Genomic DNA, 15,710 nt, shown 5'->3' with positions numbered 1-15,710 from the left:
ACATAACGCATTCGAACCGCGCTGAAGTTTACTTTGGCCAAAATGAAATTTCGATTCACACCTCCCCAAACGAACCGGACATGCAAACTCTTAATCTGAACTAAACAGGGCTGGTGTGAATGCTCCTTTTTTTGTAAGCCCTTCATGACAATCATCCCTATTTCATAACAGAGCACCTTTTTGCTGTTTGAACCTCCTGTCAGCGAGTCATAGCTGCACAGGAAGCTTTTATAATTTTATCTGCTCACATCAAAGATTGTTTTTGCTATTTTTTTAAACCCCAGTGCAATCCTTCTGAGCTCATTACTTTTGTGATGAACATGTGGGACATAAAACAGCAGCTGTATACTTCAGCCAATATAAAGGAGGCAGAATTATATGTGAACTTGTTTCTTTTTCTTTTATCTTGTATGCCAAGTCAGTCAGATTCCCATAAAACATGTCTGAGGTGTGTGAACACAGCTCATGTCTCTGAGGGGGTTCATTGTTCTGGCTCATCAAGTGCGTGTTCCCGTGTTTTAGGTCCCCTCGCCATGCACCTGAGACAGTGTACCGACAGCTGCCGAAAGATTTTCCATTCCTGCTGTTTTTCCCAAAGGAGTCCATTGTTCCGCCTCATCTGATCTGCGTATATTTGACCCTGTTTTTTTTTTTGTTTTTGTGCCCCAGGGGAGTTGGAGGAGGAGATGGAGAATTCAGAGATGGCCGATCTCCCCGAGAAGCAGAAGCACCAGCTCAGACACAGAGAGCTTTTCCTGTCGCGCCAGCTGGAGTCCCTACCAGCAACACACATCAGGTAGTCCACCGGCAGGCCTCACTAGCTATACTGTGCCTTTGCTTTTGTTTTGCTTAAACTTTCTTTTCCTTTTTTTGAGACAAAATGTGAACTTAGAATATGCCAAATGAAGAAAAACATTGTACTGTTTTATTTTTGAGCATAGCAGTGTAATAACCGATTAACCCAGAGGTATCAGTCAATTTCCAACCATCTGAAGTCATTAAGGACAAACATTTCCATCCCCTGAAATAGTGCTACGAAACCTTTACAGGTTGAAATTAAGTTGTGACTTTTTTTTTCTCAAAAATGAAACTCTTAAGATTATACACATAATAATATTTTGCAAGCACTAAAAAATTAGGAATTGGGGATTTTTATGGGAGTCTGTGTAGCATAAATTTTATCTGCAAATTACTAAATTGTTGCTATATTTTGCAGAATAATGATCCAAAGCAGATCATTATTATTTGGCATATGGAAAATACCTTTTTTTTCTTCAGGACAATATATTCACATCACATTCTCAATCTGATATTTTAATGTATAAAACACTGATTTTTGTTTCATATATTATCATGATCAGGGCCGAAGTTGATCAAAAGACTTGACCTGAAGTAGAAGTTGAAAAAGATGTGACTTGAAGTAATATTTTAATTCAAAGCCTCACAAATCGTCAAAATTTTTAACCCTTTTTTTCTTTTATTTTGCATACATTTTTTTTAAAAGAGATGACAGTGGCATAAAGTAATAAAGCTGAAATTTAATGGGTTTAAATTTTCTGAGAAATTTGTCAAAAGAAAACTGAAATGTTTTTTTTTTTTATTTCCTGGAAGTGGACGTGTTTGTCCTTTATGACTTAAGAGCATTGTACATTTGTCTTCTAATGGACTGCTATAGAAATACCCCAAAAAAATGGCTTGTTGATGAGGAAAAAAGTGTTGAAAAAGACAAAAATGCTCATAAAGCCTGAGGGTTAAAGGGCGCTGTACTTTATTAAAAAAAAAATGCCGACAGAAGACAGTTTCTAGACTTAACCCCACGATTACTCATCAGTAAACTCCATTCATTATCAGGTTATAACTTGACATTTCTGCGTTAATGCTGGAAGGTTAAAGGTTAAACAAGAAACCTGAGAGGTTAAATCCAAGCCTGATTAAGACTTCCTGATTAACACGGTGTGCAGATTTTTTCACAGGTTGTCTGAGTTTGCCACCCTCCCAAATTAGATATAGGGGTGTTAATAATTTCCTGTGAAATCATCTAAACTTAGAAAGCAATTAGCGAAGACAAACCGACACTATCGCTGACTGACTTCCGCACCATGAGTCATCTGATTTGGAACAAAGTTATAAATGTGCACATTTATTTTTTCACTTTAAACAAGTTTAAATTATCTTGGTTTTTGTTTACATGTAACAGAAAAAAAATTTCTGAATGGAGATAGACAAACACAATTTAAAATGTTGAATTTTCTCCCTTCCTTTTCACAATTATGCATAACATTGTGTTGGTCTGTTACTAGAAATGAGATGCGTTGAACTTTGGGGTTTTAACGTGATTAAATGCTATGTTTTAGGGATATGAACGCTTTTGCAAGACACTGAAAATGTGTCTTCTGGCCTTTCCTCCAAATCTCTTTCATCTCGGTACTTTGATTTTCCTTCCCGTCCTCCAGAGGGAAGTGCTGCGTGACGTTGCTGAATGAAACCGAAGCCCTGAAGTCCTACCTGGACAGAGAGGTATGTATGTCTGCATTCATGCGCAGAAAGCATGCAGGCGTTCTTGCAAGCTATAGAAGGACTGAAATTTATATGAGATCTATATACACAGCCTCATAATTCTGAGGAATGGGCTTTTGCGCGTCTGGCGGTGAAGCTACGGTATGCATCCAGCCCCAGGTGCAGACGCCCAGCGGCATCATGGGATTTAAATATGTGATTAGGTGCATTAGATTTGCGGGCTTGTATGAGGCTGTGTGGGTCTGAGTCTTACGAGTTTAAAGATTTCTGTTTCCAGATGAATTATTCAGCATGTTGACCCAGAATGTTCTGTTCACACACGGTAATGAGGAGACGAGAGACGTAACAGCGAGGAAGCCGCACGCACACACAGTCAGATAGCAGCACACTCTCAGGCCCGGTTGCCCGTCTTCTGCTCTGAACTTTGCTCCCGCCTGTAATTCCCAGGATGCCTTCTTCTACTCGCTGGTGTACGACCCTCAGCAGAAGACCCTGCTGGCGGATAAAGGGGAGATTCGCATCGGGAACAAATTCCAGGCTGACATCACCGACCTCCTGAATGAAGGTAGTTTAATCTGGCCTGTTTAAATAAACATTGGATTCTAAGAGAGGAAGGTTTTTCTTTTCTCCAGGGAATATTTTCTTTTTTTTTTTTTAAACCACTGAATATTGATGCGGTGCATCTGAACGGCACAGCAGACCAATAAATCACTGCTTTCATATCAGAACCTGATCCTGAACACTGAAGTCCCAGCGCTATCCGATAGCTAGCAAAAGTTTATTCACCTCTTGAACTTTCCCACACTTCGTCACAATAGAATGCATTCGATGGCTGTTATGAGATAGCCCATCACAAAGTTGGCTGGTTGTTGCATAAATGTATAGAAAACTCAATACAAATGCATGCCACACTTTTCAGATTTAATGCGTGTTAAAAAAAAAAAAAAAACATCAAAAACTAGACATCAAATTCACAATTACTCTGTTTTGGTTGAAAGGGTCAAAGTCAGAGACGTGGCAAACAAGATTAAGATCAAATTTTTTTATATAGCATGTTTCCAACAACTAAAGCTGCAAAAATTCAAAGACCAAACATTAGACAGAAGATCCACCCTGTAAGTCTGTTAAACTAAGAAAAACAGCTAGAAAAGATAAAGGACTCAATAAATCATCCAATGATCAGCTCATTGGATGATCAATTACTGGAAATTCAGCTTATTTTTCATCCTAATTCATAAATTGCATCAAAACAAGACACCTTTACTATTTTCACTCTATAAACTCGCCATCCAACACGTGTGCAGATGTATGATTTGCTTATGTGATTAATTACAATCTTTCAGATTTCTAACCTACTATTTCACCATACAAACCAGTAGCAGATTTACTCTGCTGGTTTAGACAAAAAAAATTTTTTGGACAAAATCTGCATCTGCCAAGAAAAGCTTCCATAACTTGTACTTTCACAGAAAATGTATCATAACCACAGCCTTAATTTTATTAAAAAATTACAACATACCACAGTAAAATAATATTTTTGTCTCAATACTTGATGAATGCTTGTGGACACATTATATGTTTTTCCAAAACCTTTTATTCTTAGCAAGGTTTTGGCAGAAGCTGCAAACAAGGCACAGTCGGATTCAATAAAAACTTTAACAGATAGATGAGTTTTTGTTTTTGATTAAATTATGTTTACTCTGTGTGTGTTGGTAAATTCAGATGAAGAAGATGGCAGAGACCTGGCAAAGCTAGAAGAGAAGATCTGGGATCCCAACAGCTCACTAACAGAGAAACAGATCGACCAGTTTTTAGTCGTAGCTCGGTAAGTAAACAGTGACGCTAAAAGAAAAAAAATAGTACTCACAAGAAAACTGTTTAGAAAGAAACATTAATTATGCTAACACTGGGCAGGTTGTTTTCAGAATTTCTGAGGATTGAATTAATGTGAAAACCAAAAATGGTTTAAATGTTTGGGTCCTTCAGAAATTATGTGTTATGGAAAGTTAAGGTAAGAAGAGCTACTGCAGAGTTAAGATTTTGTAAATATATTCCCTCCAACTATCCATATCACTTGTTACAAACATTGGACATTCTGGAGCCAAAACTGACCAGAGGAGAATCAGAATTACATTTTTTTTTCACAATGAAAAATGTTTAGGAGCCCTTTAGTAGTCAGAAAGTATCCTTGTTCAGAATTAGGGCTGAAACGATTAATCACAGTATTCGTGATGAATTGTTTGTTGAAATAATTATCGACTAACTTAATAATTGATTAATTGTTAATCTGAGATTATGAAACATGTAATTTTCTGGGAAAAAAAGCCCAATATATAAATATAAGTAATTAAGCCAAAACTTTAAAGAAATTACATGTACAGAAGAAACTGTAAATATTTTACCCAAAACTCCTCAAGATGCATAATTTTAGCTTCACCTGGATCAATTTCACTAAAAAAGAGCTATATTACTGCATTTCAGGCAATAAAATGTATTTTTTTTATTTTTTAATAAAAGGAATTTGTTTATTTACACATTTTAATGTATTTCTAATATTGTACAATAAAGGCTTAAATAGTTAAATGAAAAATCTGAATGTGCCCAATTTTTTCTGATCCGATTATTCGTCAGAATAATAGCCAGTAGCAGCACTGGTTTGCGTCTTGTTGAAGGCGTCTTTGCCCCTCAGGTCGGTTGGTACATTCGCCAGAGCGTTGGACTGCAGCAGTTCTGTCCGGCAGCCGAGCCTCCACATGAGCGCCGCCGCCGCCTCCAGGGACATCACACTGGTGAGACACGCAAAAGCGGGTTCGGGTGCTCAACATCGTGCCGCTGCTTAAAGAGTGAAACCTTGTCTGCGCAGCTTTTGATATGTTAGCGATAGTTTAGCGTTTTAACTCTGGTTTCCTCCCAGTTCCACGCCATGGACACGCTCCACACCAACGGCTACGACATGACCCGGGCCATCGCGGCGCTGGTGCCTCAGGGTGGGCCCGTCCTCTGCAGGGATGAGATGGAGGAGTGGAGCGCCTCCGAGGCCAACCTGTTCGAGGAAGCGCTGGAGAAATACGGCAAAGACTTCACAGACATCCAGCAGGATTTTGTAAGTGGCGAAACCAAAAAGTAGCGCCTTCACAGAATCGCTCGCTTTTGTTTTTTTGTTTTTTTTTAGCTTCTTTTGTTCTCCTAAAGTTCTACCATTCAGCACAGTCATGGCGCCGGTCTCATATCTATCATCATCATGTTTTTTTGTTTATTTTACTTTGAATGATGCGTTTTTCAAAAATAATTTATTGAAAATGAGATTTGGTTGCATTAGTTTAGCAAATTTGTTACAAATATTCTTCAGCCAAATTCAAACTCGTTCACCCAGTTTTTGTTTTCAGCATTCATTAGAGCAGCAACTAATGATTAATTTAGCACTCAGTTAATCTATCAATTTTTTTTGACAATTAATCAAATAAAAAATGCATATTCTACTTGCTACTGTTTTTAAAAACAATATTAGAAATAGATCAAAAGCTGCAAATAAAAAACAAAGAAATTCCTTTTATAAATTAGAAAAAAAACATGTTTGTTGGCTAAATGCAATTGTGGCCCATTGATCATTTGTTGCAAAAGTGGCGTCTGTAGCTAAAAACATACTTCTTATCTTTCTTAGCTGTTTCTGCTTGATTTGATGAAAGCATTTTTTTATTTTTTAGGTTAATTGAGTGTAATTTGTTAGCAAATATTTCATTGTATAATTTTGACTATACAAAGAATGGTCAAAACTACTCTTTTGACTATTCTTTGTTGCTGAAAGTAACAAACTTCCAGCAACGTACTTGCTGAAAGTATGTTGTTCTTTCAGCAAATGGCCTTTTTTAGAGTTAATGATCTGTCAGATATGTAGTGTGTTTCTAACTGCTGCCCTACAGGGGATCTTTGCAGATCTATTTTATGTTTAATTGATTATTTATGAACTGGACTGTTTTTTTTTTGTTTGTTTTTTTTGGAAATCAGCCTGTTCATCCTGTGTGTGGTGATCTCACAGATCTGTTTGAAAAGAAGGTTGTGTTCTGCCCAGGGGAAAGATGCTGCAGCTCCTCATTTTCTGATTCGCCTCCAGCCGGAGAAGAATGAGCCGTTTCTATTCCACAGTTAGCTGTCACCTTGAGCGTTACTCCGCCACCTGGTGGCCAGTGTCTCTCAGTGCTACTCATTCTTGTTTCCACTTCTTTTCTAAACCGGCAGCATGGGTGGGGCTGAAACCTGTTACGTCTTTGTTTTAAACTTTGAGATCTGGAATCAGCTTCGGCTGAACCAGAGAGTGAATCTTCAGGTTTTCCTGTCGGAGGGAAAATGTTCCCCAACAACAACTCTGTGGCAAATTGGATTTTATTTAAAAATCAGCGAGATCATATGACCATGTCCATCATCCTTCTCTTCTTTCTCAGCTACCCTGGAAGTCACTGACGAGTATAATTGAGTATTACTACATGTGGAAGACTACAGATAGATACGTCCAGCAGGTACATTGTCCTCACATGGTTGTCCTTACTTTAAGCTTGGAACCGTTGATGTTTGGTCGCAGGAAGCCGAGGAGCTGAAGAGATCTAATCCTGTTGTTCTTCCTCTCTCCTGTTCCTGCTACAGAAGCGATTAAAAGCAGCCGAGGCAGAGAGCAAACTCAAGCAGGTCTACATCCCCAACTAGTGAGTGCTTTCTCTTCAGATACTCAGACTTTTGCGCGTTTCTGTTCAAAGCATGAAAGCAACACAGGTTGCTAAGCTAAAAAAGATGAAGTTGCAGCCACAAAAGGTGTTTCTTTTCTTTTTGGCGATAAACAAAAGAAATTGTGAAGTGATTGTAGCCCATCGTCAGAGGCCTTCTTTAGGAGATTAACACCCAGAGAGTAAGTATCTGCTTTCAGAATCGCCCGACACGTAATGTTGCCGTTTGATCTACATTTGCTCCATGCTTTCAAAGATGGACTCTCATCGCTAAGAGTCAATTTTTCAGTTTGAGAGTCTGTGGGGAGTTTCAAGAACTAAAATGGAGTAAAACAAAGTATGGAGTGGTCCATCATGGTTTTGTTGTTTTTATTGGATCTTATTAAGGTAACTGTATTATTTATATAGAATTCTAATCAACAGTGGTTGTTAAATAATAAAGACAAATGAGGGCTTAATAAAACAAATACTTGGAAAGAAGAGCTGCAATTGATGTGAGCCAGAAATAGAAAACTGTATGAAAAACTTGTGGTTTTTTAAGAGAAAAGCCTAAAGGAAGTCATTTATTCCCTTCCAGTACTTAAACTTTAATATTTGTCTGATTTTGGTCATCACGTTCTTTCTTTTTCTTATTTTTATTTTTTTTCCCACGGGTCTGTGACTGCGTTCATGTTTTAAGACGGTCTGTTGTTCTCCTGTCTCACTCCGTCTCTGTTCGCCTGACCTTCCAGCAACAAGCCAAACCCCAACCAGCTGAGTAACAGCGTAAAGCCAGCGCTTCTAAACGGAGCAGCGGGCTCAAATGTCCCGGGACCGCCGGGCTCAGGACAGACCCCGGGGCTGGGCAGAGCCTGTGAAAGCTGCTATAGTAAGTCTTCCAACCTGGCACAGTTTTGTTTTTTTGTTTTTTGTTTTGTTGTTTTTTTTTTTTTTTACTGTTATAGATATTTTAAGAAAATACAGACTCCCTCTCTTTGTGAATCTCATTAGATGATTATGATGGAGCAAATCCCATCATGACTTCTCCTATCAGCTGCCAAAGAAAGTGAAAGTTTGTAAGCTCCGTCATGCTGATTTTGTGTGTGTGTGTGTGTGTGTGTGTGTGTGTGTGTGTGTGTGTGTGTGTGTGTGTGTGTGTGTGTGTGTGTGTGTGTGCGTGTGCGTGTGTGTAGCCAGCAGCTCCTATCAGTGGTACTCGTGGGGCCCTCCCAACATGCAGTGTCGCCTGTGCGCTTCATGCTGGACCTACTGGAAGAAGTACGGCGGCCTGAAGATGCCCACAAGGCTGGACGGCGAGAGGCCGGGGCCCAACCGCAGCACCATGGTAACGGCTGCATTCCTGGACCGTTAATCAGAGGAAATCCTCCTGACTCGGTCGATCTCGCTGCGTCTCTAACAATGGCTGGTTATTTTCCAAATTCCGTTTAGTTTTGTTTTTGCCCCCCCAAACTCTCCGTTGTCCGTTTTTGTTTTCTCAATTCCGCTTTGTCCATTCGACCGAATTTAGGAAGTCAAAAAGTGTCGTTATGGAGTGAAAAAGTCCACAAAGAGATCCACAACTTTTCAGGCTTCACTAATAACAAATTAATGTTTTGGTCCAACAGAACATTGAATCACTTTACAAGATGGTTAAAAGCATTTTGATGTCAGTTTGTAAAGAACTAAAACTTTATGTTCAAAAAAAAAAAAAAAAAAGTTATTTATAGTTGAAATTAGACATTTTCATCTCGTAGATGTTTTTTTTTCCTCGCTGTCCGAAGTCAAATCATTTTAGGTTAGTTGACTAACCTGAATTAATTTCTATTTGCTAAGTGCCAGAACGCATAGAGGAAAGTGTTTTAATTTTACTTCTTGAATTGTACAGTGGGGAAAAGCATTTTCAAAATAATAGCGGGACAACAGGGCAAAATTATGCAAGATACGAGTCCTGCCTTATCCTTGGCGAGGATCCTCTGACCGACCCGACGTTTGTCGTTCCAGAGTCCTCACGGCCTTCCTCTGCGGCACAGCGGCAGCCCCAAGTTTGCCGTCAAGACCCGGCAGGCGTTTTTCCTGCAGACCAGCGGCGCGACGCGGCTGACACGCCGCCTCTGTGAGGACATCATCCGACCGCGATACCTGGCCCGGCATCCCTACCTCCCCGTCAACACAGCAGCCATCAAAGCAGAGTGTAGGAGGCTTTGTGTTCCCAACAGCCAAACTTTGTTGTTTTTTAGTTCAGTTCTTCATGAGTGTTGTTTTGCTGACTGACTTCAGGTGCTCTGAGGTTACCAGATCGGCCAAAAAAGCCTTCGCAGCTCAAACCCGTGGAGCGGAAACCTCTGGAGTCTGTGGTTCGGTACTTGGGTAAGTTTGTCATGTTTAAGCTCATCTGTTGAGCATGAGAAGCTTTTATTCTTAAAAAAGAAGCCTGGGAAAGTCTGGAAATGTCTGGGATGTTATTTCAATCTTTTCCAGGAAAAGTCTAGTCTAAAAAAATACAAATGTTTTCAGACTTTATTCCTTGGCCGGTTGTCTTTTCTACTCCCCTGCCTCATCTTTTCATTTTTATCCTTTTTGTTCCTTCCTTTTCTCCTCTTCTATGTCTTTATTGAGCCCTTGCTTCCTCTTATCCTTCCCTCTCTAACTTCCTTTACCTTGTTGTCCTTGTGCCTTTTTTATTGTCTTTCCTTTCTTGCTTCTTTCCTTCCTTCTTCACTCCCTTATTTGTTCCCTTTTACCCTTTGGATTGTCTGTTCTTTCTTCTTTTTTTTCCTCCATGTCCTTCCTTTTTCCTCTGACATATAATTCCCATCTTTACTTCTTGTGTCTGACCCGATTTGTTTTTTGTGTCCTTCCTCGATCATGCGCTTCCTTTGTACCTCCATGACTTGTGGCCTTCTGTCTTTCTTTGCTCTTTGCGTCCTGCTGCGTTTGTTCGTTCCGCTGTTTATTCCTGTTTGTCTTTTGGATGCATCTGTTGTGCATGATTTGTTTTTGTTCAACATTTCTCAAATCCAGAGAGAAATTGAGTATTCAATGTTTTTTCACGTTGCTTTCTTTCAAGATGTTTATCCGTTTGAAAGTAAAGTCCCTCGCGTCTTCTCCTCTGACTGACCCATTTTCTGCTCGCTGTGTTCAGAAGCACATCCCCGTCCGTCCAAGCCCAACCCGCCGACCCGCGGCGCATCCATCTCAACAGGCAGCTTGACGCCCATTAAGTCCTCTCCCATCCTCAACAACGGCTCGCCCACCATCCTGGGCAAGCGCAGCTACGAGCAGCACAACGGCCTGGATGGTGGGTTTCTCACATTGAGGACGTTCTTCCTTTAGCCAAACTACTACAATGACAGCTTTGTGTCTCTGTAACGACCTCTATTCTCTATCACTCTGCCAAAAGTTTGAGTTTAGCTCATAAATCAGCACACGTTTGATATTTTGTTCCTTTTTTTTGAGGCTGCGCACTCCAGTTAGCGATTAACCAATTACTAAACTAATTGGCGATGAGTTCAACGAATCGATTAACCACAATTAATCAATTGTCTCAGCCCTGCAACACGCTTTGGAGATTTTTTATTTTTTTTTGCACAAGGTTTTAAAAAAAAAAATCTTTCTTCTGTTGTGTTTATTCACATAAAAAGCCCAATTAAATGCACCCGCAAAACCGTCAAGTGGCATGAATACTTAATTCGCCTGACTCAAAAATCGAGATTCTGCGGGGAGCTGCCGTGATGGGAGGAGTCGGGTCAGCGTGTCGCTGATGGATCAGGAGTACGCCAGAGAGAGCAGGTAGAGCTGGAGATCCGGTCAGCCGCGCCGCTTTAGCTGTAGGCCGTAGTGCGTGTTGTCCTGGTAACGAGGCAAGGCAGGCTCGCCGAGTGTTCCCCGAGGGAGACGATCCGACCCGTCTCCGATCCCTCTTCAGAACCACGCTTGGGTCCATGTGTTAGCATTTATTTAAATCAGCGGTTAATGGAGCTGCAGTCTTTTCACATCCAACATGTCGAGGTTGTTGCGATGAGACGAGCAGGCGGCTAGCGGCAGGTTATTCATGAAGCGCATTTTCTGCGGCTTCTGGGTCGTGCCTATGATTATTTAAACTTCCTCTAAATGTGTTGCAGTTAAAAGTGGCCGTGGTAAATATTGCATCAGCGCATTAATTCAGTGGAGATGCAGCGATCAGAGCCTGGGTTCGTTTTGAAAGCATCGTTTTCATCAGGAGCTGCTGGAGGATCTGAAACCCGAACAGAGGAAATGGAAAGAGGAAACACTAAATGTGCTGACATAAACGTGGAGCTAAACAAACAAGAGATCTGCATTTGTTGCGTCCACATAGATGAACATATTTAGAGGATACAAAAAGACTAAACTGATGCAGGTGATTTGTTATTTTTAACACAAATACTCAACCATGCAGGCAGGAGTGGTTGAAAACTAATACAAGGAATAATGAGCCCTGTATTGGTGAATTATTCTGATTATATTTCAGAATGGGTTTTTTATTTGTTTATTGTTTTAAGAATGACTCATCGTTTTTCAAGCCTGTTAATTGTCAACTAGTCTGAAATTAGCTGAGATTGAGTTTTCTTTCTTATTTATTTATTTTCAGAAATCACTGCATTTCTTGCAATGTTGAAAACTAGTTTCTTTCTGAAAGGATTTTTTTTTTTTACCAGACATTTGATGGGAAAGTTAAATTAAGTATCAGTCCTAACGTCCATCTACATCCCTTTGTTCCACTCTCTGATTTTTGGCTGAGAAAAATGAAAATCTGAGTGGAAAACTGAAATTTCCCATACAGAATATCTAAGAAGGCTTTTTTTTCAACTGTGATTTATTACCTTATGTATCCTTAAAATCCATAGCTTTGTTATCCTATTTTTTTACTACTGTGATCATGTGAAATTAGTAGCTTTTGAAGCCAGCAGGGGGCAGATGAAGGTTAGCTTTCTTACTTTTTTTTTTTTTGTCCTCCCACTGTAGAATTGGCAGATTGAATCGGTGTGTGCGCGCGTTTGTCATCTGCTGCACCAACTCTCCCTCTCCGCTCCATTTGCAGGCACCAAGTCCAAAGCCCTCACTCCACAGTGGGACATCATGGCCAAACGTGTTAGCGATGCGGGACGGCCCTCGGCGTCCCTGCAGGACGAGATTCACGAACTGGACTGAACTCTCCGTGGGAACAATCGCTACTGCAAACAGCAGTGAGGTGAGACTTTGGCTCCTGCTTGAACACGAGGGGCTCGGATGACGTATTCAGCAGGTTGTCTGTTTGGTGGTGGAGAGGCAAAAACCAAGCTGAAAATGAACACCTTGGCAGGCAAAAAAAAAAAAAGTCTTTAATCTTTAAAGGGTTAGAACAGAAACTATATGTGATCTTCACACCAGGTTTTTGCTCATGGTTGATACATAAAGCTAATGCTGTTTCTCAGAAAACTTGAATATATCATAAGGCTGGTTTTCTTTTATTTATTTTTTTTCTTTTAAAGAATTGCCACATTATGTTCTACATAATCACTGGGAATACAACAAACTTGAGAGCAGGCTGTCCAGAGGGCTGTATGCAAACTTATTTATGGAATGTTAAGTGGAAGGAAAAATTGTGGTGCACATTAGCACAGTATTTCATAAAAAATGAGCTCCACCAAAGTAGCTGTAGGCCATTTTCACCTGAATTAGCTGAAATATACAACTATAATGCTTCTGGTTTAGTTTATTTGCTAAACATTTGCTCAGTATGGCTAAAATTCATGTGCTGATGTAATAAAATTTAGACATTAAACCACATAATTTCTCATTGACAATACTAAAGAATTAAAGAAACAAGTCAAAAATTATTAAAACTAATGTCACTAATCTACAAATTACCATTTTTTAATGATTCAGTGGAAGGAGGGACAAGTCCATCAAAGATATCTAAGAATTTAATCCTGTTTTTCCTGTGAGAAGCTACTTTTATTTCTCCCAAATGAAGCTTGTTTCTAATCTTTCTGTAGTTTATCCCATCATACAGTAACTCATAGCATTCATCTGTGAATCCTGGGTAGTGAAAATATTTCTGTCTACAATTCAACAAAATTCAAATAAACTTTGGAAGTTTGAAAACTTGTGCTCCAGAAGTAAACTGAGTGAAATATCACACTGCTACTGTAACGCCTGGTTTAGTTTCACATCTTGCACTGAATGATTAATGATATTCAAAAGTGTCCAGCTGCACTTTTCTTCCCTCTGTGACAACCTGAGCTCAGTGCCGCCGCTAGACGATGCTTCTGCTGCCTCCATGTGGCCAAAGATAGTTAATGGCATCTTTTTCTTTTGTCGTTTCTCCAGCAGGGGGAGGAAGGAAAACGGAGAAGTCTTTCCTAACAGACCATAAGTGTGGGCAGCTGAGAGGAGACGACAGCATTGGTCACTTTTCTTTCAGTCAGTTTGTGTCTCTTTGCTGCTGGAGGCCAGGCGACCGCTTCGGCAGAGGTCTCCATCTGAAGATGAGCCTGACTGTACAGGACTGTGTTTATTACTTACATTACTTGTTATTACTGTCTTTGTAATTATTGTTTTTGTTTGTTTGTATTTTTTATTTTATTTTTTATTTTTACCAACTATAACTCAGTTTGTTTGTCGATCAAACGATGGAGACTTGTAAAGTTTCATGAGAAGTGCTTGAGGAGCCCCTGTGGAGAAGGAACGTTAACATAAGCCACTCGCATCTTTTGTTGTGTTTTTTTTTTTTTTTTCCTCTTTTTTTTAACAAGATCAAGTCGGAAAAGAGACGCACTTTTCTTTTCGGCGACGTGAGTTCAACTCGTCTTCTGCGTCGCTTAGGCCGGCGCCAGAGGAGGGTTAACTTATCGAGAAGGACTTGATGTTTTTTCTACCTTTTTCAGCAATTAGCGGCGTCTCTTCGCTTCGTAATGTAATTAAAAACAATCGATTTTTTTTTCTTTTTCTTCTTATCTTTCCCCTCTTCTTGTTTTGGTGTCCGTCCACAGAGGCGCGGTGTTAAAAGACACACCGACTGTTGCCGCTTCGAGCTGCTGTCGGTGTGTGTGTGTTCGTTTTTTTTCTATTTTCCTCCTCTACTCCACACCGGGTATGCAAGCAGGGTATATGCAAATTTACAGCAACTCTTCATTCCTAATGGCTTTATATGTTGTCAGTATTGGAGCGGATTTAAAGCTCGAGCCGTTCTTTGTTTTGTAAGCAAACATCTGAAATGAACTAAAAAGCAGGAATGCAGTCTGCTTTCATGTCCAACCTCTTGTCGGTGTGTTTATTTTTGCACATTGGTTGAAAACGTCGCAAGCAAAGTTGGCTTTTCCCAAAAAGCAAAAAAAAAGAAAGAAATAAAATGTAATTTTACCATCCGTCCATAACACACGTTTACAAATCAACCAACCAACCATCTAAAACAACCAGATTGTGAATGGTATCTTTTCAAACAATGCTCTGACTGTGATCTATTTGAATCCTTGTATTTCATTGAACCTAAGGACTGTTTAGAGCGCTGTCCAAACTTTTTTGCCGCTCGGCCCAAACAGCCGACCCCAAAGTATCGACGGGCAACAACATTGTGAGAGTTCACGTTTTTACCCGTTTAACCACAAACTAAACACACAAAGAAACCAAGTATTTACGTCTTAGAGGAAAACTCTAAACATGGAAGTGTGGTTCTTTTTCAGTCAGAAAGCTGTGGGTTCGATTCTGACCTCCTGCCAAATGTCGGTATCCTAAAAGTTTTCTGTTTTCTAAATTTTTTTTTTTTTGCGATATACTCGAACAAAAGAGATATGGGTCACTCCTAACAAAAAGAGGCTTTTTGTGCCACATTTGTTAAATGCTTGCTTCTACATAAATCTCTGTATTTGTGTAGTTCTGCTTACTTTGGAATTAAAATGGCAGCAAAAAATATGTCAAGATACATACTCTGTGTTGCGCCTGACATTTTTCACTTAAGGATGAAGAATGAATTCGTCTGCAACTTTTTTTTCCGAGAGGCCCTGGCGTCACTGAAGTTTTCAGCATAAAAGATTGTTTTCAAAAGGTGGCAGACGACACCTGGGCTGCGTCTTTAGACTCCGCCCCCAAAACCCCGTTGCTCAGAGTTGCAGTGTCTGGCATATATACTTGGACTTGTTTTTCACACTTTTCAATCACAAACACCAAGTAGGGCATGTGAATATATGAAGGAACACATGGTTTTCAAATATTTTTTTATAAATAAAAATCCTTAAATTGTGGCATTTATTTGTCTTTTATCTCATTTACTCTACCAGGAATCCAGTGTAACCAGTCGCCATGTAAATGACTAGAGCCCATTTGTGTGTAGTGTGAATTCAGCTGTTCTGTGAACGGCTGAGGGTCAATTAACAGCACCATGAGGACGAGAGAAGTCGGTGGACGGGTTGGAGAGAAAGTTCTGGAGAAGTTTAGACCAGGGTTAGGTTATTAAAGTCCAACCCCAAGCCTTGAACATTTCACAGATTGCTCTACTTTTCC

At 39.9% G+C, this 15,710-nt stretch overlaps 1 protein-coding gene across 2 annotated transcripts in view; it reads left to right on the top strand.

The window, feature by feature from the left end:
• mta1 (metastasis associated 1) overlaps positions 1 to 15,454 on the top strand; it is a 39,509-nt gene extending 24,055 nt beyond the window's left edge. Inside the window, exons 4-18 of one of the 2 annotated variants that reach the window (XM_055038481.1) lie at positions 670 to 796; positions 2,454 to 2,517; positions 2,965 to 3,082; positions 4,240 to 4,342; positions 5,207 to 5,306; positions 5,432 to 5,620; positions 6,957 to 7,031; positions 7,156 to 7,214; positions 7,964 to 8,100; positions 8,405 to 8,556; positions 9,213 to 9,402; positions 9,489 to 9,578; positions 10,354 to 10,509; positions 12,271 to 12,420; positions 13,545 to 15,454. In XM_055038481.1, coding sequence (XP_054894456.1) covers positions 670 to 796; positions 2,454 to 2,517; positions 2,965 to 3,082; positions 4,240 to 4,342; positions 5,207 to 5,306; positions 5,432 to 5,620; positions 6,957 to 7,031; positions 7,156 to 7,214; positions 7,964 to 8,100; positions 8,405 to 8,556; positions 9,213 to 9,402; positions 9,489 to 9,578; positions 10,354 to 10,509; positions 12,271 to 12,380 — 1,670 coding nt within the window. In that variant the 3' untranslated portion in view covers positions 12,381 to 12,420; positions 13,545 to 15,454. Of the gene's footprint in view, positions 1 to 669; positions 797 to 2,453; positions 2,518 to 2,964; positions 3,083 to 4,239; positions 4,343 to 5,206; positions 5,307 to 5,431; positions 5,621 to 6,956; positions 7,032 to 7,155; positions 7,215 to 7,963; positions 8,101 to 8,404; positions 8,557 to 9,212; positions 9,403 to 9,488; positions 9,579 to 10,353; positions 10,510 to 12,270; positions 12,421 to 13,541 lie in introns of both variants that reach the window. The other variant, XM_055038479.1, reaches the window with a different exon arrangement.
• The last annotated feature ends 256 nt before the right edge of the window (positions 15,455 to 15,710 follow it).

Source organism: Poeciliopsis prolifica, unplaced genomic scaffold (genome assembly GCF_027474105.1).
Source record: "Poeciliopsis prolifica strain line A6 unplaced genomic scaffold, Auburn_PproV2 SCAFFOLD013, whole genome shotgun sequence".
Taxonomy (NCBI): Eukaryota; Metazoa; Chordata; class Actinopteri; order Cyprinodontiformes; family Poeciliidae; genus Poeciliopsis; species Poeciliopsis prolifica.
This window is presented reverse-complemented; position numbering and strand designations above follow the sequence as displayed.